The 25690-nt window shown below is 38.1% G+C and overlaps 1 protein-coding gene across 3 annotated transcripts; it reads left to right on the top strand.

Annotated features, from left to right (window-relative positions):
• Nucleotides 1-7: 7 nt before the first annotated feature.
• mtmr1b (myotubularin related protein 1b) lies at nt 8-25196 on the top strand. Of its 3 annotated transcripts, XM_052104600.1 has the most exons (16): nt 8-129; nt 1739-1844; nt 2955-3020; nt 6040-6115; nt 7900-7994; nt 8620-8727; nt 8839-8940; nt 9042-9125; nt 9531-9680; nt 10127-10315; nt 16827-17012; nt 18265-18471; nt 18816-18908; nt 19463-19576; nt 21481-21657; nt 23910-25196. In XM_052104600.1, exons 1-16 carry the CDS (start codon nt 80-82, stop codon nt 24051-24053), a joined length of 1947 nt encoding a protein of 648 aa, XP_051960560.1. In that variant the 5' UTR covers nt 8-79; the 3' UTR covers nt 24054-25196. The 3 variants fall into 3 exon arrangements, with proteins under 3 accessions (XP_051960560.1, XP_051960561.1, XP_051960562.1); XM_052104601.1 differs by lacking the exon at nt 2955-3020; XM_052104602.1 differs by lacking the exons at nt 8-129; nt 1739-1844 and adding an exon at nt 2623-2658.
• The last annotated feature ends 494 nt before the right edge of the window (nt 25197-25690 follow it).

The raw sequence follows: 25690 nt of genomic DNA, 5'->3' as shown, positions 1-25690 counted from the left end.
ACGCGTAATAAAAGGTGGCTATGCAACACGGTCGCGGCAGATTGTGATATATCGCTCCTCAGTCTGTCTACGGTGGAGAATGGATAAGCGGCCGAGTTCCGCACAGTCCAGCGCTGAAACTCCTGACAGGTCAGTCAGTGCCGAGCTGGTTCATTTTAATAAGAGTATTCTAGTTTGTCGTGTCGCGCTGCGCACGCTTGCTGTCTTTATGTGAACTCAGTCACTCTCCTTATCATAATTGGTGCAAAAGAAACGAACACATACATAAATTAAAGCATTGTGCGTACTGTGTTTGAATGATATGTTTTGTCATGACGACCAAACATGCTGACAAGAAATCTCCTTTATCAAAATATGCACTTCTGATTACTTTTCATAATATATCATTGAAGGATACAATGTAAAGATAGTATTTGGGTCACTGACAAATAAGGTTTTCGGGATAATGAAAATGAGAAATCCTTAAAAAAAAATCTTGTGTAGACAAATGTGTCAAGTTTGTAAATACAATCTTTGTGTCCATGTTGGTTTCATATATTTTTGAAAAACATTTATAGCATGTACAAAAAATGTAATTACTTCTAAAAATGTCAAGTGGTGAAACCAGGTATTACAATACTTTTATTGCACCTTGTAAAGCCTACATGTGAGCGTGCAAAATTCACAATTAAGTAATTATTTGAAAAACGTTTACATTTTAAATGTGCCTTTTGAAAGGTAAAACTATATACAGTATATTTTAAAAATATTATGAATTAAGTCATGAATATTAAGATTTTTTTTCTTAAAGGTATAGTTCAGCCAAAAAAGTCAACATTTTCTCATCATTTACTCACCCTAACGCCAAACCAGATGCATATGACTTACTTTCTTCTGCAAAACAAAAACAAAGATTTTAAGAAGAATATTTCAGCTGTGTTGGTCCAAACAATGCAAGTGAATGGTGGACAGAACTTTGAAGCTCCAAAAATCACATAAAGGCCACATAAAATTAATCCATAAGACTCCAGTGTTTTAATTCATTTAAAATCTTTAAGTAGAAGATACATATTTAAGTCCCTTTTACTATAAATCTCCACTCACTTTACCTTTCTTCTTTTGTTTTTGCCGATTCACATTCTTTGTGCATATCACCACCTACTGGGCACGGAGGAGAATTTAGAGTAAAAAATAACTTAACATTGATCTGTTTCTCACACACATTTCTCATATTGCTTCTGAAGATATAGATTTAACCACTGGATTTGTTTGAATTACTTTTATGCTGCCTTTATGTGCTTTTTGGAACTTCAAAGTTCTGATCACCATTCATTTGCGTTGTATGGACCTACAGAGCAGAATAAAGAAATGTATACACATCTGGGATGGCATGAGGGTGAGTAAACGATGAGAGAATTTTCATTTTTGGGTGAACTGTCTTTAAAGACAATTCATAAAAAATACCAACAAAAAAATATATATATTTATTTTTTTAAATTCACACACGGTCATCAGGGTCTAAAGGATGAAAAGAATGGCTACCTGAAAAAATAATTGTTTTTTCAAGAATTTGTGCTTTTTTATATACAGAAATTGAAAGCATTTACATCATAAAGGTGTATATTTTTATTTGAATTGCATATTTTTGAATAACTAACAAATGAGTATCAGGTAATTGACCAATTTGCTAAATATAATTTTGGTGCACCCTTGATGTTACTTATTAGACTCATTGACACTTCTTGCATGTGTATTGTAGTCCAACAGGGGCTCATGTTGAATGGTGCAAACAGCTGATTGCAGCCACAATGTCAAGTCAGATCTCTGGATCCATCAGCTCAGACATGATCTCCAGAGAGTGCAAGGTACAGTCGCGTTGGTGTGTGTGTGCGTGTTTAAAACACTTATTCTGTTGAGATTTATCACAGATGTCTCATTTGGATTAAATTGAAAGAGGATTACTAAAAGCAGAACTGCTGTCTTTCATTATTTGGATGTTGAGGCTTTGCACCATGGTTATCTTGTGCTTTTTTCAGTTATATTTCATCACAGTACAGTAATAACACTGCATACAGAAGCAAACAATATGACCACACAAAACGGGTATAAGCTCACTAACTCAAAACAGGTTTGTGTTTTTCAGTTTATGCATTGCCAGAAATCTCCACCCAGTGCTTCAAATTTATGCTCTCTTATGCAAGAGGCAGCGCAATTTAGGCAGTGGTTGTTTTTGTTCTGAAACCCATTGCTAATGGATTATTTTAATTTTAGCTTCACTGTTGCTGTTAGAGTAGTTCACTCAAAAATACAAATTCTGCCATTATTTACCCATCCTTATGTTGTTCCAAACCCTTAAAAGTATAATTAAAGTGGTCCGAATGAATTTGAAGTTTTCTGAAGCCATACAATAGCGATTGTGTGAGGACAGACCAAAATTTAAGTCATTATTCAGTGAAAAATCTAGCTCTCCTTGGTGCATTTCTGAGTTACCAAAAGATTTCAAACACCAATCCCTTTTAAAATTAGATCAACTTCCCTGTTCATGCAGAACATCTGACTGATTCAGACGCTATTTCTGTTTCTGTTTTTTTTAAAGGGGTCATATCGTGAGAAATTGAATTTCCCTTGAACTCTTCAAATGAAAGAGTTAATTGTACTATGAAAAAAAACAAACGCACTGTAAGTATTAGAACTCAAAACTCATCTGTCTAAAAAAAGACCATCTGTTAAAAACTTAAATTTCATTATGAAATTGTTGGAATTTTAAAATGATAAAAAAATGTATATGACCCCTTTTTTAGACACTTTTACTTGCGTTACACCTGCATGAATGCTGGTTGTTCTCTTCGTCTTCAAATGATTGCACTACCTACTACTATTTTTCTGTTATCGGTGCATGCGCTGAAATGTCTCTACTCTGTTTTCCTTCTCTGTTTTTCTGTGCTGTTCTGTGGTGTTTCTTATTTCTGGTGCAGGACTGTGATGTGGAGGTTAAAGGATTTCTCTTGGACAGTGACCCTCAGCAGACTGCCCCCTCTTCGGCAAGTCTCTTTCTATGTGTGTGTGTGTGTATACATAACTATTGTTTTGGGATTTACACAGACAAAAACTTGCCACCTAATATGTGAAAATGTCAATTTAAAGGGATAGTTCACCCAAAAATGAAAATTCTCTCATCATTTGCTCACACTCATACCATCCCAGATGTGTATGACTTTCTTTCTTCTGCTGAACAATAACAAAGATTTTAGAGTAATATGCCAGATCTGTAGGTCCACACAATGCAAGTGAATGGTGACTTTGAAGCTCCACAAAGCACATAAAGGCAGCATAAAAGCAATCCATAAGACTCCAGTGGTTTAAGATATGTTTTTAGAAGTGATATGATAGGTGTGGTGTGGTGAAAAACAGATTTTGCCATCTTTCATTTCAGTGTATTTTTAAAGTTTGGCTTCTTCTGTATTTTGTTTCCCACTTGAATGCATGATATGTCGTAACAACAAATGTCTGACTCGGACATCTGAGCTTCCCCGGTGCACTTGAAGCATGTGTCTGGCTGGATGGGTTGCTCAAACAAACAGAGCAATGTTTTCATTACACAACAGAGCTACAGTGTTACAGTTTTAGGTGAAATCAACCAATAAATGGCACACTTATTGTCAACTATGTTTATTAAACGGTTACAAAAATACATTTAAACATCGAGAAATTTACTGAAATCAGTTTTAAGAACTCTCCAGTATTGAGAGTAGATCACTGAATATATGATGGGATGTTTTTTACTCATATGCCATCATAAAATATCACCACCCTGTGCCATCTCTCCAGGGTATTATTAACATAAAGCTGAACAGATCTGCATAGATCTTTTGTCTTTTGTGAAGGTCAAGCCAGTGGAAATCCACAGTGCCGTCATTGTCCTTCAGCTGGACTGCAATAGAATGACTGAATTCTCTTATTCCTCTGTGTCAATGAAGCTGCCAAACTGCTCTGTCACTGTGGGTGGAGGCGACCCATGAGCCTCCATCACATTACACTCATCTCCTTTCAGCTTATTGTGGGACTGAAATTTCAGGGCCAAACGTTGACTAGTAGTTTGTGGTTCAAAAGTCCTATAGACTATACAATAAGGCAGGACCCGAGCCATATCTAGGCACCAGAATATCATGGGCCAGTGAGAAACCACCCAGAACACCCTGAAACCACCCAGAACACCCTAAAACCACATAGCAACATGATAGAAACACTCAGAACATCTTAGCAACAGCAAAGCAGCACCCTGGCAACCACTCAGAACATCCTTGCATTGTGGTATTGAGTTTTGCACAAGTAAGCGTCACTCAAAATCTAGTTCATTTTGTTTACTGTTCTAATTGAGTGCAGTCATTTGCGATCCTGAGAATAAGAAGTGCATATTTCCTTCTGGCAAAGTTAATGATCCAAAAAATATGAATGTGAAATATTCTGCTCTTGCTGAATTTGTGCCTGCTTGCTTTTTATACTGTCAAATTTTCTTCTGTGCTACAAGCCCCAGATATTGAGATTCTTTAGGCAATGAGGGAACTTAATGTTTGGGAGTGGTGGTAAAGGGAAACCACATACAGCGTATTTTTGTACTGTATATGTCTGACAATGAGGGGTTGGAAACTGCATATATAACTTCCTACATTTTTCTACATCAGCATCTTCTACGTCAGTATCAGATTTTTATTCGTGTTGTAGTTGAGATTTTCTTAATACTTTTGTGGGGAGTGTGGTAAGATGAGTCTTTCTACATATGTTGTCTTCTATGCAAGAAAACATTAGACAGAGGTCAAATGAATAGAGCTACATTTATATCAAGGTGTCTGCAATCACTTGATATTATAAAAATGAATTTATGACAGAAAGCCACAAACATATGGCCTTTTAAAAAAATTTGATCCATTGACTTAACTTGCCCCAAGGGGGTAAGTTGATCCTTTTCAGTGTCATCGAAGTATGGAATGCCAGAGTAGAGTAATTGTAAATTCCTGTGATGCCATTGGAGTATGTAATGCAATAGTAGAATATTTTTAAGTTCCTATGATGTCGTATAAGAAGGTAATGCCATAGAATCTTTTTACATTTCTGTGATGTTATAGGAGAATGTAATGCCATAGCAGATTTATTTTACTCCTGTTTGTCATAGTTGAATGAGCTAGAGAAACTTTTTATGTTTCTATGATGTCATAGGAGAATGTATTTAATTTCCTATAACGTACTCTTTCTATTTCAGAAGAACATGGCAATATAAACCAACATGCATTTATGTTAAATTGTTCCTGAATAAATTTGCTTTAGCAGCACAGTCAGTAAACCTTAATTGTAACTCATTTACTTTGGCCAGCAAAAACACTTTTTGTATAAAAACATACTTGCCTCTTTTCCCATGTGTTTCTCTTCTTCACACCCAGATAGAAAGGATGTATATTTCCTGCTTACAAGGTTATATTGGGGTGGGTAAACTTACCCACAGGCTAATTTTACCCCACTCTCCCCTACTACTTAGGGCTGGGAACCAAGAACTGCTGCTTAATCAGAACCGCTTTCATTAAAATATGTAAAAAACAAGAACCAGTGGCCCAACTATAGGCAGTGCAGGGTGTGCAGCCACACTGGGGCCAATGGTGAAAGGGCAGCCTGTGATGGCTGCCCAAATGGGAACGATACAAATGACAGATGGCCAGACCGCTAGAACAATCGCTTTCCCAACGGTGAAATGACAGATGACACTTTTATTAATCAAAGGCTGAGGAATCTATTACAATTGCTCATACTTGTATGTATACTTATAAGTGCAAACTTTGTAATTTATAAAAATTCTATTGTGTATTGTTAGTTCATATTGCATTAACTAATGTTATATACACCACTTTAAATGTAAAAATTATGTTTAGGAATACAGCCTTATTGTAAAGTGTTTCCATTTAATAAATATCTGCATTTTTGACTGAAGAAAATGTCTCGAGATCCAGTTATAATTGTAATCAGATCTAAATGTGTTGGTTCTCAGTTGTGTGTCCATGTGTATTGTGGCAGGCACTCAGAGAAGGAAATAAGCAAGCTCAGATGGAGGAGGCTCCTTGTGTACTTGGAGAAACAATCAAGGCTATTGGTAAGAAACACCAACATTCACAGTTTAGCATAGTATTACTGTTGAATCAATACAGGATCACAAAGCATTGCAAGCCAACAATATCCCATGTCACAGGGTCATAATTAATTACAGTTATGATCATAAAAAAAAAATCTACTTTCTGAAAAGATATATGCTTTGAATTTACATGATTTAATCATGTACATCGGTTCCACATGAATCAAGCTACATTAACATATTTTTACTCATTGTTTATCTTATAAATTCTTTGTCAGGAGACATTTTTTTTTTTTTACATAATTTTAACCTAATGGAATAAAGTTATTTTTAAATGACCCAATTAAGTAGCCTTAAAGTGATTTTATATGTGTCCCTAACATGAATCTTATGTTGTAAGGTTAGGCTAGTTTGCTAACTTTTAGCTAGGAATAGCATACATTGACATGCAAAATGCTAAGTAGTATTTGCTCTTAGCGTAAAGGAATATACAGCAGGGTGTTTGTGTACCTGTCCTCAACCTAAGCAAAAGCTCCACTGTTCACCTCAATGGTAACATAAATGGTTCTAAATACCAAAAGAACAACATTGAACATTATTAAGTGTCCCCCTTTTGTCATCTTGCTCAAAAATGCATAAAATAACAATTAAAAAAAAAAGAAAATCTCTCCGCATCAGGTCCCATGCAAAGCTTGCTGGGAACTACAAACTCCCTGCCCAAATCCCCTTGCCCATGTAATTGAACTTGATTGGTTCACATTCATCCTACATAATGTAACGTAGTAGAGTGCACATTTTGAGAATGACATTAATTGAAAACAAGTTTAGAAGAGAAACACAATTTTGTTGTGTAGATCACAAATAATATGATGAAGTAAACTGAACAACCTGCATTTTTCCTTTTTTTTTTTTTTTCATTGTAGTTTGCGAGTGGTTGGAGTTGGTGTTCCACACATGCTGGAAATGCATCAAAATGGTGATAGATGTAAATCTAGTGCATGTTTATATACAAACAATTAAAAATAGTGCAGATGAGCGATAGAACGAGTCCTGGACACGTTTGTACTCAAAACAGCAAGACCCCCAGCAGCTGATGAGACCCAATGGCATCTTTTCAGAGTTGTAACTTGACACCACATATTTTAAAAATGGCGAGATACATGACAGCGGTCAAAGACTTCTGTCTAGTGCATGTTTATGTTCAAAAATATTTCAAAATAGTGCCGATGGGTTCCCTTTGGTGTTCAGGAAAGGTTAGGCCACACTAGGCCTGTCCGACTTGCTCTTTCTCAGTTCACGAACTGAAGCACCAGTGGGCGGGGTCAATTATGCAATAATTAATGTGCCCCCAAATGACATAGGCTAGTTGTGGAAGTAGAGAACGAGGCATTTTTGCTGCTTTGTTTCAATAAATGTTGCAATATTGCATGGGGTATTAAGATTTGAGTTCTGAAATTTACAGTTTGGTTTTATAGTAGAATGACCTCTTATGTCAAAATATGAAGGAAAATGTTATTCCTCATGACAGCACCCCTTTAAAGGAAGAAAAATGCTCAACAAAATACACGTATGTACATCACAGCCTAACTTTATAATTTGTAATATACAAATGTAATAAACAAAATCTAAAACTAATTTGATCACCTACCACTGAGAGAGCACATACACATCTACTCGGCTGAAAGAAAGATGAAATCCAAATATGGTCTTGGAAAGTGGAATCACAAAACATATCTGTATAAATGTAAACCTGCTACACATGTCAACCTGAAGTAACCATTGTGTGTTTTGTGGTGTTTTCACAGTCAAAGATGTGATGTATATCTGTCCATTTTCTGGGGTTGTGCGGGGGACTCTAACCATCACTGACTACAAGCTCTACTTTAAGAGTCTTGCTCGGGTAACACACTCTTTAACTTGTTATTTGCCAGCATCTAAGACATGGACTGTATCCCAGTTTGCATACTATCCATCCTATATGTGGGTTCCAAATCATAGTTTGTTGAAAATAGTATTCCAAAGGTTCCCCGGATGCTACACTAGTTCCAGAGAATTAGCTATTTTGGCTAATATTATCCATAATCCCATGTGCTACGGTTCTCTATGGACCTTTACAGTTTCGAAAATGGCAATAAAGGTGAGGTTGACGCTGTCATGACATTTTTTAGATGTGTTAATTTATTTAAGTAATTCAAAATTTTAAGGTAATTTAGCTAGATGCTGCTAACACACTAGCAGTACAAGGTGGTATTAATGAATGCAATTGGATGACACTTTAGTTTGTCCCAATACTGCTGCACTGTCTTTCTACATTCAAGTACAAGTATGTACTTTCCCATTACTTGTGAAGTGAGTGCATGGTAGAAGTACGCAAATTGGGATGCAGCCATAACCTCTGTACACGAGCAGCCTGGTCTGCTTCAATTGATTGATAATATTAGTACCAGAGTATTTTCTGAAATCTTGTCGAGGACAAATGGTTTTCAATGGTTTGGTCTGTTGTTATTGTTCTTTGTTTCGTGAAGGATCCTCCATTTGTGTTGGATGTGAATCTCGGAGCAGTGAGCCGACTGGAGTCCATCGCTGTTCAGAGTCACGGAGAAAACACTCAAGGACTAGAGATAGTGTGCAAGGCAAAATATAACTCTCTCTTCATATCTCTTTTTTTTGGACCCCTCATTGGCACTCTTGCACTTTCCTGTCTAACACAGACTTTTAATTGTTAATTTGTGTTCCTTTCTCAGGACTTGAGAAACCCCCGGTTTGCCTACAAAAAGGAAGGGCAGAGCAATTTGGAAGTGTTTGAAATAATGTCAAAGTATGCTTTCCCTCTCTCCCACAACCTGGTAGGACCCTTCAAAAATAGCCACATATCTGACACAAGTGTAACTGGGAGGAACTGAAGACATTTCATTGTCTTTATTGGTATAATTCTCTCTGCTTTCAGCCTCTCTTTGCCTTTAAGTACAGAGAGAGGTTTCCAGAAGATGGCTGGAAAATCTACGACCCAGTTGCAGAGTACAAGCGACAGGTACATTTTCATACCATCAACCACAGGGAATTGATTTTGATCATTTAGGTTTATATTAAAGGGATAGTTCATCAAAAAACGGAAATTATGTCATCATTACTTGCATCATAAACTATGATTTTCTTCCACAAAAGGAGTTATTCTTTTTCTATGTTATGAATCATGTTTTGTAGCTCTGCCCAGAATTCTGCTGAACATATATGCTATAGTTGTGTATTAATCATCAAATATGGCTGCGACTGTGTCACTTTGCTCTGGATTTGCATTAAGATTACTTGACGACTTGCTTAGTTAGGTCAAGGTGTAAGTATTGATGAAAATCCTTTAGTCTAAAGCAGCATTTGTTAAATAAATACAAACATTGAACATATGGTGCTGTTTCGTGTGTTTTATGTGTAATAACAGGGTCTACCAAATGAGAGTTGGATCATCAGTAAAGTAAACAGCAGTTATGAAGTGTGTGAGACATATCCAGCCTTGCTCGTCCTGCCTTCAAACGTCACAGAGGATGAACTGAAGAGAGTGGCGTCCTTCAGGGCCAAACGTCGTTTCCCTGTAAGCTTCTGTGTAGGACAAATGTTTAGGAATCAATATGCCCTCAATTTTTTTATCAAAATCCATTGTTGTAAATATATCATTTTGTCTAAATGACTAGATTTATTTTGTAGGTTATTCTAAAACTGTTATTTATAAGACCAATTGAAATATCTTCCTAGCAGCATTTCAATCATAATTGTATCACAGCATTTGTTTAGTAGTAGTAATATTACAACTAATATAGAAATATTAACTTTCACTGGTATTGGTACTGAAACTGACTACCATGTGACAACCTTACTTTCGGTATATACGGTATAAAAAAATATATATACCGGATAACACTACTGTTACTTTGTATAACCGTCAAACCCCCCTGACCACACCTTTCATTTGCATTTAGCAAAAATGTTATGCTTTATTGTCTTAATAAGCACTAAAATTGTCTCTTATAATGACCTCAGGTGCTGTCCTGGATTCATCCAGAGAGTCAGGCGGCTATAGTTCGCTGTGGTCAGCCTCAAGTGGGTCCATCAGACCGCCGTTGCAGGGAGGATGAACGCTACCTGCAGACTATACTCGATGCCAATGCCCAGTCTCACAAGCTATGTATCTTTGATGCTCGCCAGAGCACTGTGGCTGACACCAACAAAGTAAGAAAAGGTGTTTTAACCAACAAATACTGTAAATATATTATGAATATTTGAAATGTTCTGAATTTTCCAATATTATCAATATATATTAGCAGCACGAATCAGTGCTGCCATGACAATGCTGACGCGGGTTCATGCTGGGTGAATCCTCCGTGAGCGAGGCATGAGTGGGGCATTTTCATTTCGGCGCCATGATAACAGATGACACCGTTTACACTGCAAGGATAAGTCGCGAGGTGAAGCATCCCTGAAGCATTCCAGATGCGGCATTGAGCCTATTTTTGCTGCCCAGCTCATGCTGAGCTCAGCTGCCGTGGGTGCAGTACAACACTAAAATAATCAGGAGATTATAGAAAAGACACAAAAGCATATCTAAAATAAATTCTATCTATATAGGTGTACAGTATAGACACAACATTAACAAATCACAACTAAGAGTGCTGATAAAGATGAAGTGCACGTGACTGCCTGCTGTTGTCCTTGAAACAGCAATAACCTCAGCTTATTATGACCTTAGTAAAGAAATAATTTGGCGTAGGACCCCATAGATAACTTTGTTCTGTGCAAAGGCGCTGTTGTTTCACGCGGCCAATGTGAACGTCCAACACAACCGCCACACTCACGCCACGCTCACGGAGGATGTGTGAACCCGCCGTGATTGCGCTGCTGATCAGCACCTGTGAGAAACATGAGGTAGAGAGAGAGGGAAACAACAGCACATGGGACAACCTGAGAAATGGGCAGAGGAAACTGTCACAATCCTGCCAACACCAAAATAATCAGGATGAAAGAGGCAGGATCATGACAATTATGAATTTGAAATGTTATAAAAAAAAATTGTCAAAAGTTTGTACACACCTACTCATTATTTATATTAGTATTGTCATCAAAACTATATAATACTGAAGTATAGAAAAATGTGTGTTATAAAGACTTTTTTTTAAGACAAAACAAATTATTAAATTATTATGTGTTGTGGACAATATTTACTTAATGTAAATTTGTTTTGAACTTATGTACGTTACAAGGCAGGACAGATAAATATAAAAGAAATCACAAAAATATATGTAGATTAGTTTTTCGTAAAAGTGCTGGACACTTGTTGGCTAAAAATGTAAATTTAAGTGTTGTAAAAAAAACGTACATAAGCACAATTAGTTTTTCCTACAAAACTAAATTCAAGTATTTAAGCATAAGTCTTTAAATTAAAAGGGTTTAAAAACTGTAAGAAACATACATTCATTAAAATGTGTCCAAACATTTAAGTGTGTGTGTGTGTGTGTGTGTGTGTGTTGTAGCAAAGTGTCATTTCTTCAGTGTTGTCACATTCAAAAATGTGAGTGGTTTACTCACTTTTGTGAGATACTGTGTGTGTGTGTGTGTGTGTGTGTGTGTGTATTATATATATATATATAATATACTGTTTGTGTATATATATATATATAATATACTGTTTGTGTATATACAGTCAGGTCCATAAATATTGGAATACATGTCCCAATATTTATGGACCTGACTATATATATATCAGCCACAACATTAAAACCACCTGCCTAATATTGTGTAGGTCCCCCCTCATGCCGCAAAAACGGCCCCAACCTGCATCTCAGAATAGCATTCTGAGATGATAGTCTTCTCACCACAATTGTACAGAGTGGTTATCTGAGTTACCATAGAGTTTGTCAGTTTGAACCAGTCTGGCCATTCTCTGTTGACCTCTCTCATCAACAAGGAATTTCCGTCAACAGCACTGCCTCTCACTGGATGTTTTTTTTTTTTTTTTTGGCACCATTCTGAGTAATTTCTAGAGGCTGTTAGGTGTGAAAATCCCAGGAGATCAGCAGTTACAGAAATACTATTACCAGCCCGTCTGGTACCAACAATCATCCATGTGATTATCTGAACAGCCAATCATGTGGCAGCATTGCAGTGCATACAATTATGCAGATATGTGTCAGGTGCTTCAGTTAATGTTTGCATAAACCATCAGAATAGGGGAACATTTTTTTTTATCTTGAACATGGCATGATTGTTGGTGCCAGGTGGGCTGGTTTGAGTATTTCTGTAACTGCTCATCTCCTGGGATTTTCACGCACAACAGTCTCTAGAATTTACTCAGAATGGTGCCAAAAAGAAAAAAAAACATCATATAAATAGTCACCTAAAGGATTATTAGGAACACCATACTAATACTGTGTTTGACCTGCTTTCGCCTACAGAACTGCCTTAATTTTACGTGGCATTGATTCAACAAGGTGCTGAAAGCATTCTTTAGAAATGTTGGCCCATATTGATAGGATAGCATCTTGCAGTTGATGGAGATTTGTGGGATGCACATCCAGGGCACGAAGCTCCCGTTCCACCACATCCCAAAGATGCTCTATTGGGTTGAGATCTGGTGACTGTGGGGGCCATTTTAGTACAGTGAACTTATTGTCATGTTCAAGAAACCAGTTTGAAATGATTCGAGCTTTGTGACATGGTGCATTATCCTGCTGGAAGTAGCCATCAGAGGATGGGTACATGGTGGCCATAAAGGGATGGACATGGTCAGAAACAATGCTCAGGTAGGCCGTGGCATTTAAACAATGCCCAATTGGCACTAAGGGGCCTAAAGTGTGCCAAGAAAACATCCCCACACCATTACACCACCACCACCAGCCTGCACAGTGGTAACAAGGCATGATGGATCCATGTTCTCATTCTGTTTACGCCAAATTCTGACTCTACCATCTGAATGTCTCAACAGAAATCGAGACTCATCAGACCAGGCAACATTTTTCCAGTCTTCAACTGTCCAATTTTGGTGAGCTCTTGCAAATTGTAGCCTCTTTTTCCTATTTGTATTGGAGATGAGTGGTACCCAGTGGGGTCTTCTGCTGTTGTAGCCCATCCGCCTCAAGGTTGTGCGTGTTGTGGCTTCACAAATGCTTTGCTGCATACCTCGGTTGTAACGAGTGGTTATTTCAGGCAAAGTTGCTCTTCTATCAGCTTGAATCAGTCGGCCCATTCTCCTCTGACCTCTAGCATCAACAAGGCATTTTCAGCCCACAGGACTGCCGCATACTGGATGTTTTTCCCTTTTCACACCATTCTTTGTAAACCCTAGAAATGGTTGTGCGTGAAAATCCCAGTAACTGAGCAGATTGTGAAATACTCAGTCCGGCCCGTCTGGCACCAACAACCATGCCACGCTCAAAATTGCTTAAATCACCTTTCTTTCCCATTCTGACATTCAGTTTGGAGTTCAGGAGATTGTCTTGACCAGGACCACACCCCTAAATGCATTGAAGCAACTGCCATGTGATTGGTTGATTAGATAATTGCATTAATGAGAAATTGAACAGGTGTTCCTAATAATCCTTTAGGTGAGTGTATATACACATTTGAGCCAAAACATTATGACCATCTGGGTAATATGCTGTTGGTCCTTTGCGTGCCATCCAAACAGCACTGACCCGCCTAGGCAGGAACACTACAAGATCCCTTAAGGTACCAAGAGATTAGAAGCAGATCCTTAAAGTTCTGTAAGTTGTGAGGTGGAGTTACAGTGAATCAGACTTGTTGGTCCAGCACATTCCACAGATGCTCAATCTGATTGAGATCTAGGGAATCTGGAGGCCAAGGCAACACCTTGAACTCTTCATCATGTTCCTCAAACAATGTGTGCAGTGTGGCAGAGCGCATTATCCTGCTGAAAGAGGCCACTGCCATCAGGGAATACAATTGCCATGAAGGGGTGTACCTGTGCTGCAATGATGTTTAGGTAGGTGGCCCATGTCAAATTGATGTCCACATGAATGGCTGGACCGAGGGTTTCCTAGCAGAACATTGCCAGGGGAGCATCACAATCCCTACACCGGCTGCGTAAACACAGACCGGTCACCATGTGCATTCTGACCCCTGTCCACTGTTGTAAGTGCCTAAAATGGGCATGCAAGCATCGGAACTGGAACTTTGAGCAATGGAAGAAGGTCGCCATGTCCGAGTCCCTTTTTTTTATTATTTAATTATTTCATTTTTATACAATATTTACAATTATATTTAATCAAACTACACAATGATCACTCTCAGACTTTATAGATATTATGTTTTTTTAATACATGATTTTCTGTAAAGCTGCTTTGAAACATTGTGTGCTCTGAAAAGCACTTTACAAATAAAAATGACTTGTCCTTCTGGCGGTTCAGACCAGACAGGATAGCCTTTGCTGGCCTCACGCAACGATGAGCCTTGGGCATCCAAAACCCTGTCGTTGGTTTGTGGTTTGTCCCTCCTTGGACCACTGTTGGTCGGTACTCACCACTGCTGACCGGGAGTGCTGACAAGCCTTGCTGTTTCAGAGATACTCTAACCCAGTTGTCTGACCATAACAATTTGGCCCTTGTCAAAGTCACTCAGGTCTTTGCTCCTGCCCATTTCTCCTGCATTCAACACGTTGACTACGAGAACTGATTGTTTGCTTACCATCTAATCTAGCCAGACTTTGACATGTTTCGCTTCACCTGTAAGTGGTCATAATGTTTTGGCTCATTGATGTACACTCACCTAAAGGATTATTAGGAACACCATACTAATACTGTGTTTGACCCCCTTTCGCCTTCAGAACTGCCTTAATTCTACGTGGCATTGATTCAGCAAGGTGCTGAAAGCATTCTTTAGAAATTTTGGCCCATATTGATAGGATAGCATCTTGCAGTTGATGGAGATTTGTGGGATGCACATCCAGGGCACGAAGCTCCCGTTCCACCACATCCCAAAGATGCTCTATTGGGTTGAGATCTGGTGACTGTGGGGGCCATTTTAGTACAGTGAACTCTTTGTTCAAGAAACCAATTTGAAATGATTCGAGCTTTGTGACATGGTGCATTATACTGCTGGAAATAGCCATCAGAGGATGGGTACATGGTGGCCATAAAGGGATGGACATGGTCAGAAACAATGCTCAGGTAGGCCGTGGCATTTAAACGATGCCCAATTGGCACTAAGGGGCCTAAAGTGTGCCAAGAAAACATCCCCCACACCATTACACCACCACCACCACCAGCCTGCACAGTGGTAACAAGGCATGATGGATCCATGTTCTCATTCTGTTTACGCCAAATTCTGACTCTACCATCTGAATGTCTCAACAGAAATCGAGACTCATCAGACCAGGCAACATTTTTCCAGTCTTCAACTGTCCAATTTTGGTGAGCTCTTGCAAAAAAGTGGTACCCGGTGGGGTCTTCTGCTGTTGTAGCCCATCCGCCTCAAGGTTGTACGTGTTGTGGCTTCACAAATGCTTTGCTGCATACCTCGGTTGTAACGAGTGGTTATTTCAGTCAAAGTTGCTCTTCTATCAGCTTGAATCAGTCGGCCCATTTTGTTTTTCCCTTTTCACACCATTCTTTGTGAACCCTAGAAATGGTTGTGCGTGAAAATCCCAGTAACTGAGCAGATTGTGAAATACTCAGACCGGCCCGTCTGGCACCAACAACCATGCCACGCTCAAAATTGCTTAGATCACCTTGCTTTCCCATTCTGACATTCAGTTTGGAGTTCAGGAGATTGTCTTGACCAGGACCACACCCCTAAATGCATTGAAGCAACTGCCATGTGATTGGTTGATTAGATAATTGCATTAATGAGAAATTGAACAGGTGTTCCTAATAATCCTTTAGGTGAGTGTATATACAGTATATATGTGTGTGTATCAGGGCTGGACTGGCAATCTGGCATACCGGGCATTTTCCCGGTGGGGTGACGCACTCTGGGGCCGATCATGGCCAGACTGGTCAGTGGGAGAACCCCCCCTTTCCTCTACCCTGTTAGACATTGTTAGTAGACAAAAAAAAAAAAAAAACGAATTGTGAGAGACTTTCTGGATGTCCACAGTGCTAAAGGTGCCCAAAGTTGAAGAAACTCCTATAAATGAAATAGAACTGTAGGGGAAATTATGCATACATTACACATCCTAAAGTAGAGGGTGATAACATTAATTCAGATTTCTTTGCTGTCATGGTTTCTAAATGTATTTAGAGAAGCAGTTGTATTCTTGAATACTAAATAATATTAAGTGAGTTTCAATAGTGAGTTAACTGAACTAGTTTAATCCTCAACTAGGGCTAAAATGTACTTTCTGTGGAGAATCTGCCCTCAGCCAGAATCTGGGTGTAGGAATCTTAGCCAGTTTAGATTAATTCCCAGTTAACTGAAATGAGGACAAGACAAGGCTGGCAAAAGTTTCTTAGGAGATCAGTTGGGTATAAATAAGATAAAAATTATAAAAAGATCATAGGTAGCTCAAGATAGCTCTGGGTTATGATTATTGCATGTCAAAGCATGTTTCTCTTACAGATTACAACAGAGCATCATTTGTGGTGATTTAAATGCGAGCAAAAAAACCTGTGTAGATTTATTAATAAAGTAAAGGATTTTCACTAATATTTTTGCCTAGTTTGACAGTCAGAAATGGTCTTCCTAAAATAGCTGGTCAACAATGCATATATACCTGGTTCCTCTTCTAAAGGCCAAAGATGGAGGATACGAGAATGAGAGTTTCTACATCAACGTAGAACTGAACTTTCTGGAGATCCCCAACATTCATGTGATGAGGGAATCACTGAGGAAACTGAAGGAGGTGGTATATCCTGCCATTGACCAACAACACTGGTTCTCTTCTGTTGGCTCTACGCACTGGCTGGAATACATCAGGGTGAGAATTTGGACTTGTTCATGTCACGGTAGCATGTTCATTTTAAAGGAATAGTTCAACCAAAAATGAAATCTCACCCTCATGCCATCCCAGATGTGAATGACTTTCTTTCTTCTGCTGAACACAAATGAAGATTTTTAGAAGAATATCTCTGTAGGTCCATACAATGCAAGTGAATGGTGACCAGAGCTTTGAAGGTCCGTAAAACTCCAGTGGTTTAATCCATATCTTCTGAAGTAATAGGAAAAATGTGTGTTATGTCATTTTTCTAAATTCTCTCTGCCAAGTAGGTGACGATATGCATGAACAATGTGAATCATCAAAAAAAAATGTGAACGTGAGAGTAGAGATTGATAGTAAAAAAAAAGGACTTAAATATAATCCGTTTCGCACACACACACACACCCATCATATCGCTTCTGAAGACAGATTTAACCACTGTAGTCATACGTATTACTTTTATGCTGACTTTATGTGCTTTTTAGAGCTTCAGAATTTTGGTACCCACCAAAATCTTCATTTGTTTTCAGCAGAAGAAAAAAGTAATACACATCTGGTACACATGAGGGTGAGTAATTGATTAATTTTTGGGTACACTATCTCTTTAAATTCATACCTACGTCAAACCTATTTTTTTAAAGGTATAGTAAAAAAAAAAACCATCTGTCATGATTTACTGATCATGTAAAACAGATTTTATCACTCTCAAATCATGTTAACACAATGTTTATGTCTTGTGGCTTTACTTTTAAAACTGTATCTTTTAACGCTTACAGACTGGCCCAATTCTCTTCCGTTGTACATGCCTCACTGTAACCGTGATTTTTAAACAAGCAAGGGATGAGTCAAAAATATTTTTCTGTAATTAATCAACTTTATGCTACAAATGCTGTCAGTTGAGCTTAACTTGCATTGATCCTGGAACATTCCTTTACAAAAGCACCCAAAAGTGTAATTGAAGTAGTCCATGCTGCATATTCCTAATCTTCTTAAGACAAACAATCACTTTGTATGATGAACATTATTCAGTCAAATCAAATCATTGATCAACTCATTTATTCAGTGCCCACATCAAATATGGTGACACGTAAATAACATCCGACCTCATTGTTTCTTGTACGTCTCGTGACATGAAATTAAGTTAAAAACATTTGTAAATTTTGGATTTTATGTCATTAAAAAACTAACGCAAAGGAAAATAATTTATGTATTCTGATCACAACAAAATGTTTCTTCAAAAAATTGTTTCTAGCTCTTGCTAGCAGGTGCAGTGCGTATTGCAGACCGAATCGAGTCAGGTAAGACATCAGTGGTGGTGCACTGTAGTGACGGCTGGGACCGCACCGCTCAGCTTACGTCTCTGGCCATGTTGATGCTGGACGCCCACTTTCGCTCACTCAGGGGCTTCCAGGTGCTGCTGGAGAAGGAGTGGCTGAGCTTCGGACACCGCTTTGCCTCGGTTCGTAATGACTTGTGCCTAGTCTTCACATTTTATTAACACCATCCTGTAATTCAGATTTCATTGGGCATAAAAGTTATTTTGAATACTGAATTATTAAGAATTATAATGGCAATTGTGGCAACTGAATTGAGATAGAAGGTCTGACATCTCATGCATGTATTGAATTCGATTTGCCTTTTTATTATTATTTATTTTGAGTTTAACCCTGATTTTAAGAGGGTAGAAAATATATAATAGTTGCACTGGAGGAAACAAATTAGGATGCATTGAAAGTGTGCTAACATTTCAGTGTATCTTTCTCTGTCTTTGTCTGTCTGTCTGTCTGTCTGTCTGTCTGCTAGCGTGTGGGACATGGAGATGGGAATCATGCAAACTCTGAGCGCTCCCCTCTCTTTGTGCAGTTCATAGACTGTGTCTGGCAAATGACCCGACAGGTGAGGAAACCTCACGTTCATGTTATGGATCAGGGCTTTTCAACTGGACAACCCGCCAAATATTTTTATTCAGCCCTCTGATTGATTTTGATAAAATCGATGTTACATCTGTGAACTCTTTAAGCAAAGCTTAGCTGTGCATATAACAAGACTCATTGGTGAGTTTAACAACACTCCTTGGTGAGTGCAATATCAGCCAATATGCTAATTCACCTTTTCAGGACAAGAAAAAAGCTAATTTTTCCTTACTGAATTGGAGGATTATAGAGGAAGAGGGAGAATAATTTTTTTGTACATTTTAAAATATTTAAATCATAATAAAGATCAAAAGCAATTATTAGCTGTGCATGAAAAGTCTGTAAAATTTTTTTTTTATTGAATAAACCTATTATATTATTTTATGCTATTTTATAGTCATTATACAGTATGTAAACATTTGTGTGTCAGAACGCTATAATGTTCTAATGCATTTGAATTGCTGAGACTTCAGACAAACATCACAGTATAAACCATCCTAAAATCTCCCATTAAGTCTTTTTTTATTCTCTCCACAGTTTCCCTCTGCGTTTGAATTCAACGAGTTGTTTCTCATCACTGTTCTTGATCACCTGTACAGTTGCCTCTTTGGGACATTTCTCTTTAACAGTGAGCAGGAGCGAGTGTTAAAGGCAAGAACAACTGCAATCACGCAAATCATGCACATTCATTTTATTTCATTGGTCAGTTTAAAAGAAAAGAATGTGTAAAGGGTCAGGACACCCAAAATCACCCTTATATTCTTCTGTGGAACACAAAAGGAGACATGTAACATAATATCTTAGCTACTCTTCTTGTCCATTCAACAAAGTTGAGTATTGATGTTGTATATATTTTAGCACAAGGTTCCCACTGTCATGGAAAATCTGGAAATATCAGGGAATTTTTAAATTGTGATTTCCAAGCCTGGAAAAGTAATGGAAATTACCAAAATCTTAAAAATTATGGAAACTTATATAATGAATATATATATATATATTATACACACACACACTGGCGGCAATAGTGTACAGATTTAGCTTTTTCGGAAGGAAATTGGTACGTTAATTCACCAAAGTGACATTCAACTGATCACAAAGTATAGTCAGGACATAACTGATGTAAAATACGGCACCATCACTATTTGAAAAAAGTCATTTTTGATAAAATCTAGACAGACCCCATTTCCAGTAGCCATCACTCCAACACCTTATCCTTGAGTAATCATGCTAAATTGCTAATGTGGTACTAGAAAATCACTTGCCATTATATCAAACACAGTTGAAAGCTATTTGGTTCATTAAATGAAGCTTAACATTGTCTTTGTGTTTGTTGCCACAGTATGCAATAGACTGGCATGTCTTAAGGTCAATATTAGATCAAAAATATTGGAAAAAAGAAACAGCTTTCTCTAGAAACTCATCAGTCAATCATTGTTTTGAGTAATGAAGGCTATATATACAATGCTTGAAATTGCCAAAAATATTAAGATTTCATACAAAGGTGTACACTACAGTCTTCAAAGACAAAGGACAACTGGCTCTAACAAGGACAGAAAGAGATGTGTAAGACCGATGTACAACTAAACAAGAGAAAAAGTACATCAGAGTCTCTAGTTTGAGAAATAGACGCCTCACATGTCCTCTGCTGACAGCTTCATTGAATTCTACCCGCTCAATAACAGTTTCATGTACAACAGTAAAGAGATGACTCAGGGGTGCAGGCCTTATGGGATGAATTGCAAAGAAAAAGCCACTTTTGAAACAGGAAAAAGAAAAAGTTAGAGTGGGCAAAGAAACAGATAACTGGAAAAGAGGGTTATGGATCTTAACCCCATTGAGCTTTGTGGGATCAGCTAGACTGTAAGATGTGTGAGAAGTGCCCTGATAAGACAGCCACATCTATGGCAAGTGCTACAGGAAGTGTAGGGTGAAATGTCTCCCGAGTATCTGGACAAACTGACAGCTAGAATGTCAAGGATCTGTAAAGCTGTCATTGCTGCACAAGGAGGATTTTTGATGAGAACTCTTTGAAGTAGTTTCAAAGTTTTTCAAATTGTAATAGTCATTTTAATGTTATTAATGTCCTGACTATACATTGTGATCAGTTGAATGCCACTTTGGTGAATAAAAGTACCAATTTCTTTCCATTAGAGCAAATCCTGTATATTATTCCAAATTTTGGCCACCAGTGTGTGTCTAGTGTCTATGTCTAGTTATGATCTGATCTTATTTTATCGCTTAAATATTGTCTTATGTAGAGTAAAATTTGCTTGCCAGCCATAGTAATGTCCATTTGAATTTTTTTTATTTTCTATGAAGCAGTCGAAATGTTGCAAATCCATCTGAATAATATGTTGGTTTTTAAAAACTCTTTAGTGATCACCTGACTGGAAAGGTCATGGAAAAGTCATTGTGTGTCAACATGATTTACATTTTGTAAATCATTCAATCGAAATTGACCCATTGAAATATTGCACAGTTGTATAAGGCAAATACGTCATTTGAACAAATTAAATAAATTGATATTTAGGTACTAAAACATTTTATTTTTGCAGGAGGTGTACAATAAGACAGTGTCTCTGTGGTCATATGTGAACAGTCAGGTGGAGGAATTTACCAACCCGTTATACGTGAACTACGAGCACCATGTTTTGTATCCAGTGGCCAGTCTGAGACATCTAGAGTTGTGGGTCAGTTATTACGTGCGCTGGAACCCTCGCATGAGGCCACAGGTGAGGATGATGGGTTTTAATATCTTCAGTGGATGTAGGCAAAAAAACAACATTCATAGAATAAACATTTCTATAACCAAATTTTTGACTGACTTTTACATGCCACATTCCACGTTTCGCTGCAGTTTCCTGGTGAAATTAACTCTAGATGCACTACAACACTGTGTTTTATTCACTTTCACACAAATCATGACTACAATGGCTTTATAAACACTTATTTATCGCTCTATTACTCACACACTGATATGTTATGAGATGGCATAATTTAAAAAACGATACATGTTAACGCTTGTATTACAGACCCACCTACATTTACACACTTATTCCAATGCGATTAACTTCTGCGGTAGCTCATCTGATAGAGTGTTAGACTTTGGACTGAGTGGACCGAGACTCAAACCCAGCCAAACATGCAGGTTAGGTCGGTTAGGTTTAAGTGTTGGTTAACGATAAGGATGTCTGTTTTGTTCACCTCTTATTTGCTTTAACAACACTATCTGTTAGGTTTAGGTGTTGTTTAAGGGTAAAGATGTCTGTTTTGTTCACCTGTCATTTGATTTTAGATCACTTTTGGTTAGGTTTAGTTTAAAGTTTAATATTTAATATTAACATTAAAAACCTAGTCTGATGGGGCCTGGGTAGCTCAGCGAGTATTGACTCTGACTACCACCCCTGGAGTCGTGAGTTCGAATCCAGGGTGTGCTGAATGAGATCTCCTAAGCAACCAAATTGGCCAGGTTGCTAGGGAGGGTAGCGTCACATGGGGTAACCTCCTCGTGGTCGCGATTAATGGTTCTTGCTCTCAGTGTGGCGTGTGATAAATTGTGCGTAAACGAGCCACGTGATAAGATGCACGGATTGACTATCTCAGAAGTGGAGGCAACTGAGACTTGTCCTCCGCTACCCAGATTGAGGTGAGTAACCGCGCCACTACGAGGACCTACTAAGTAATGGGAATTGGGAATTCCAAATTGGGAGAAAATGGAATAAAAAAAAAAACACTAGTATGATTACATCTCCATTTCACTCGCTTTTGGTGCCTCCACTGGAAATTTCACTGAGAAACTGCAGTGAACTGCATCCTTTTTTATTTTGTATGTTTAATAACTGTGGCAGGGTGGAGGGCGGAGGTCATGATTCTGCATACCCGGCCCCTAATCTGGCTAATCAAGCCTCAGAGAGGGATAAGGGCAGACTGGAAGCTTTAGTGCAAGAGAGACAGATTTACAGACAGCTGTACAACACAGCTGTGTGTTTGTCTTTTTGTTTCAGTTTTATATTAAACTATTATTTATATTGTCAAGCCAGTTCTCGGCGCCTCCTTTCCATTAACGCCTTTACACTGGTGACGAAATCCGGGAAGGAGAAGGGATGCGCCGTAGTAGAGTTCACGCCACTACCACCCAACGGAGCAGCCGTGGCCATCCGCCGGAGGATCGAGGAGACCGGCCACCTGGAAGAGGAGGAGCGGCCGTCGACCGCAAGGGGAGTAGAGGCTCCCGACCAACCGCCTGGAGTTTTATCGCTGCCATGGGCGGGAGAGACCCCTACCGTCCACCAAAAATGTGGCGGGGCGTTCCGTCCGCCAGAGGCCGGAGGTCTGCCTCCGATTCCATCCGGGGAGGTGCGGCTGTCGTCCATTAGGGGGTGGAGGAGTGGCCGAGGAACAAGCTATGGCGTATCAGAAAACCGGCGATTAAGTGTTTTTTTTTTTTCTCTCTCTCTTCCACTGCCACTCTGTGTTGGCCTTTCCCTCTCTTTTTAAAATGATTTTGGTAATTTGGCACGATTGCCGTTACGGCATGTAGGTGCCACACTTTTTTTGTTTCTCTCCCCCTGTCCCCTCCCTCATCCAGGTAGAAGGGGATGACCTGCCGGCAGACGTGTGGAAGGCGCGCCCCTCTCCAGGGAAGGGGAGGCGGGGTGTACGTAATGCCGCGGGCTCTCCGACCTGAGAGAATGAGGGAGGAATGTGACGGGGTGGTTGGCGGGGCCCCAATCAGGCTATTCAAGTCTCCGAGAGGGAAAAAGGCTGACAGGAAGCTGCAGTGCGAGAGAGAGAGAGATATTTATGGACGGCTGTTCGACACCTTTGTGTATTTGTCTTTTTGGTTCATTTTTATATAAAAATATTATTTATATTGTCAAGCCGGTTCTTGCCTCCTCCTTTCCATTAAACCCTTTACAATAACCTTTAATATTTCTTTTTATGAATTTGTTTTATTTATCAAGTGTTTTGTATTTGTTGTCAGGTTCCTGTTCATCAAAGTCTGAAGGAGTTGTTGGTTTTGAAATCAGAGCTGCAGAAGAGAGTGGAGGAGCTGAAACGAGACGCAGCTTCGTCTCGTTCGCTTTCCTCTTCCTCAGAGCATGAGCCCATGCAGACCACTGTCTAAGCATTGTAAATTACTGGTCTTATAAATGACCATACATCTAGCATTTGTTACTTTCTCTGTCATCAGAGACGAAAAAATATATTAAAGATTGATTAAAAATGTGCGTGTGCAAATGCAACCTTAATGTGGTCATTGGTGCCCCCTAAAGGCCATAGAACCACTGGCTAAATTGCACAACACTATTGTTCAAAATAAGAGACATTTTTTGTTAAATTATGTGTTTTCTATGCATAAGTCTGTATGGGAAGTTGGATTTTAACACACGTATCATTGTTGAAAAAAGAACATATCTGATTGCTTGGTTTTTAATGTCAATGGTTGGGTTCCCAGACATGGCCTGTTCTAAATTATTTTGGTCAAATTTTGCTATTAACAATAAGTAAATAGTCTGTGTCAGGTACAGAAATGAATGGGGGCTGATGCCCCTCAAATTCAAAATGTAAGTGCTCAATATTCCATGTAATAAATTCCCTCTATTTTATATATCAATTTTTTATTTTGATATATTTCCTTTTATAGACTAGTATTTATAAGCCTAATACATATCACAAATATGAGTTGATGCCGATTTAAATATATAGGTAACAACCTTACTGAAATAATTAGGAATTTATTTTAATAAATTCATTAGATTTAAGTATTTTACATAAAAACACAACAGACAACTTAGTACCAATGGACAAGTAACATAGTTCAGAATTATGAATACTGTACAATTTGTGCATATATTTGCCTTGTTTTACATTATATTGTGAGCTACACATTTCTGTTACACATAACCAACAGCCTTCAAATAAGCCATTCTTATTTAAAAACGTGTACATTATAAGAATTACTGAAATTTGCATCATGCATACCAGTTATTTTTACTCTTGAAGTTTTTCTCCTCTAAACGTGTTTATAATTCCAATATAAAAGTGACTATACATTCCATATGGATATTTAAAGCATTTCACTAGCATAGTAAGTAAAATTTTTGAATTTTTAAAATGTTTTATACCAAATTTTTCTAGTATTTTCAAGCCTAATTCTAGGATTAGATTTTTAATACTTTTGTCTTAATGTATGTTAAACAATGAGTTTTGTGGTTTAAAAAATAACCAAATATCCTTCAAAATTTGGTTTTCTATCTGTTGCCCTTGATAGCCCTCTAGATTATTATAATTTTTCTATCTAATTTCTGACTTTTCCATCCACAGATATGCTTTTAATTGCAAAAAATTTTTTTTATTTTCCAAAAGATGTGTTCTTCAAAGTTCATGAAAATGAAAAGTAATTTAAGTCACGTATTTATATTAAATAAAAAACTATTATTATTGTCACTCTGGTGTTACATTTTATTTTGAAATCAATATTAGCCTGCCAGGAGTTTGAGTCTGACTTTCATTAAATAGTAACTTTACAGTATTTTATACAAAATCCATATTCATATTTTCATATTGCAGCCGAACTATTTTCTTTTAGTCGGCTTTCTGAAATCATAAACATTTTAAAGTAAGCAGTGGGTAATAATGAATATGGTTTCTCTATATAGTACATTATACTGCTTGTAGTTCTCGCACACACGTGGTTTGCCACATACCTTTTTAACTTCTGTTGTTTTGACAGCCATTCCCGCCTTTATTTTGAAGAATAGG

This window comes from Xyrauchen texanus, chromosome 34, assembly GCF_025860055.1.
Source record: "Xyrauchen texanus isolate HMW12.3.18 chromosome 34, RBS_HiC_50CHRs, whole genome shotgun sequence".
In the NCBI taxonomy this organism is placed as follows: Eukaryota; Metazoa; Chordata; class Actinopteri; order Cypriniformes; family Catostomidae; genus Xyrauchen; species Xyrauchen texanus.
This window is presented reverse-complemented; position numbering and strand designations above follow the sequence as displayed.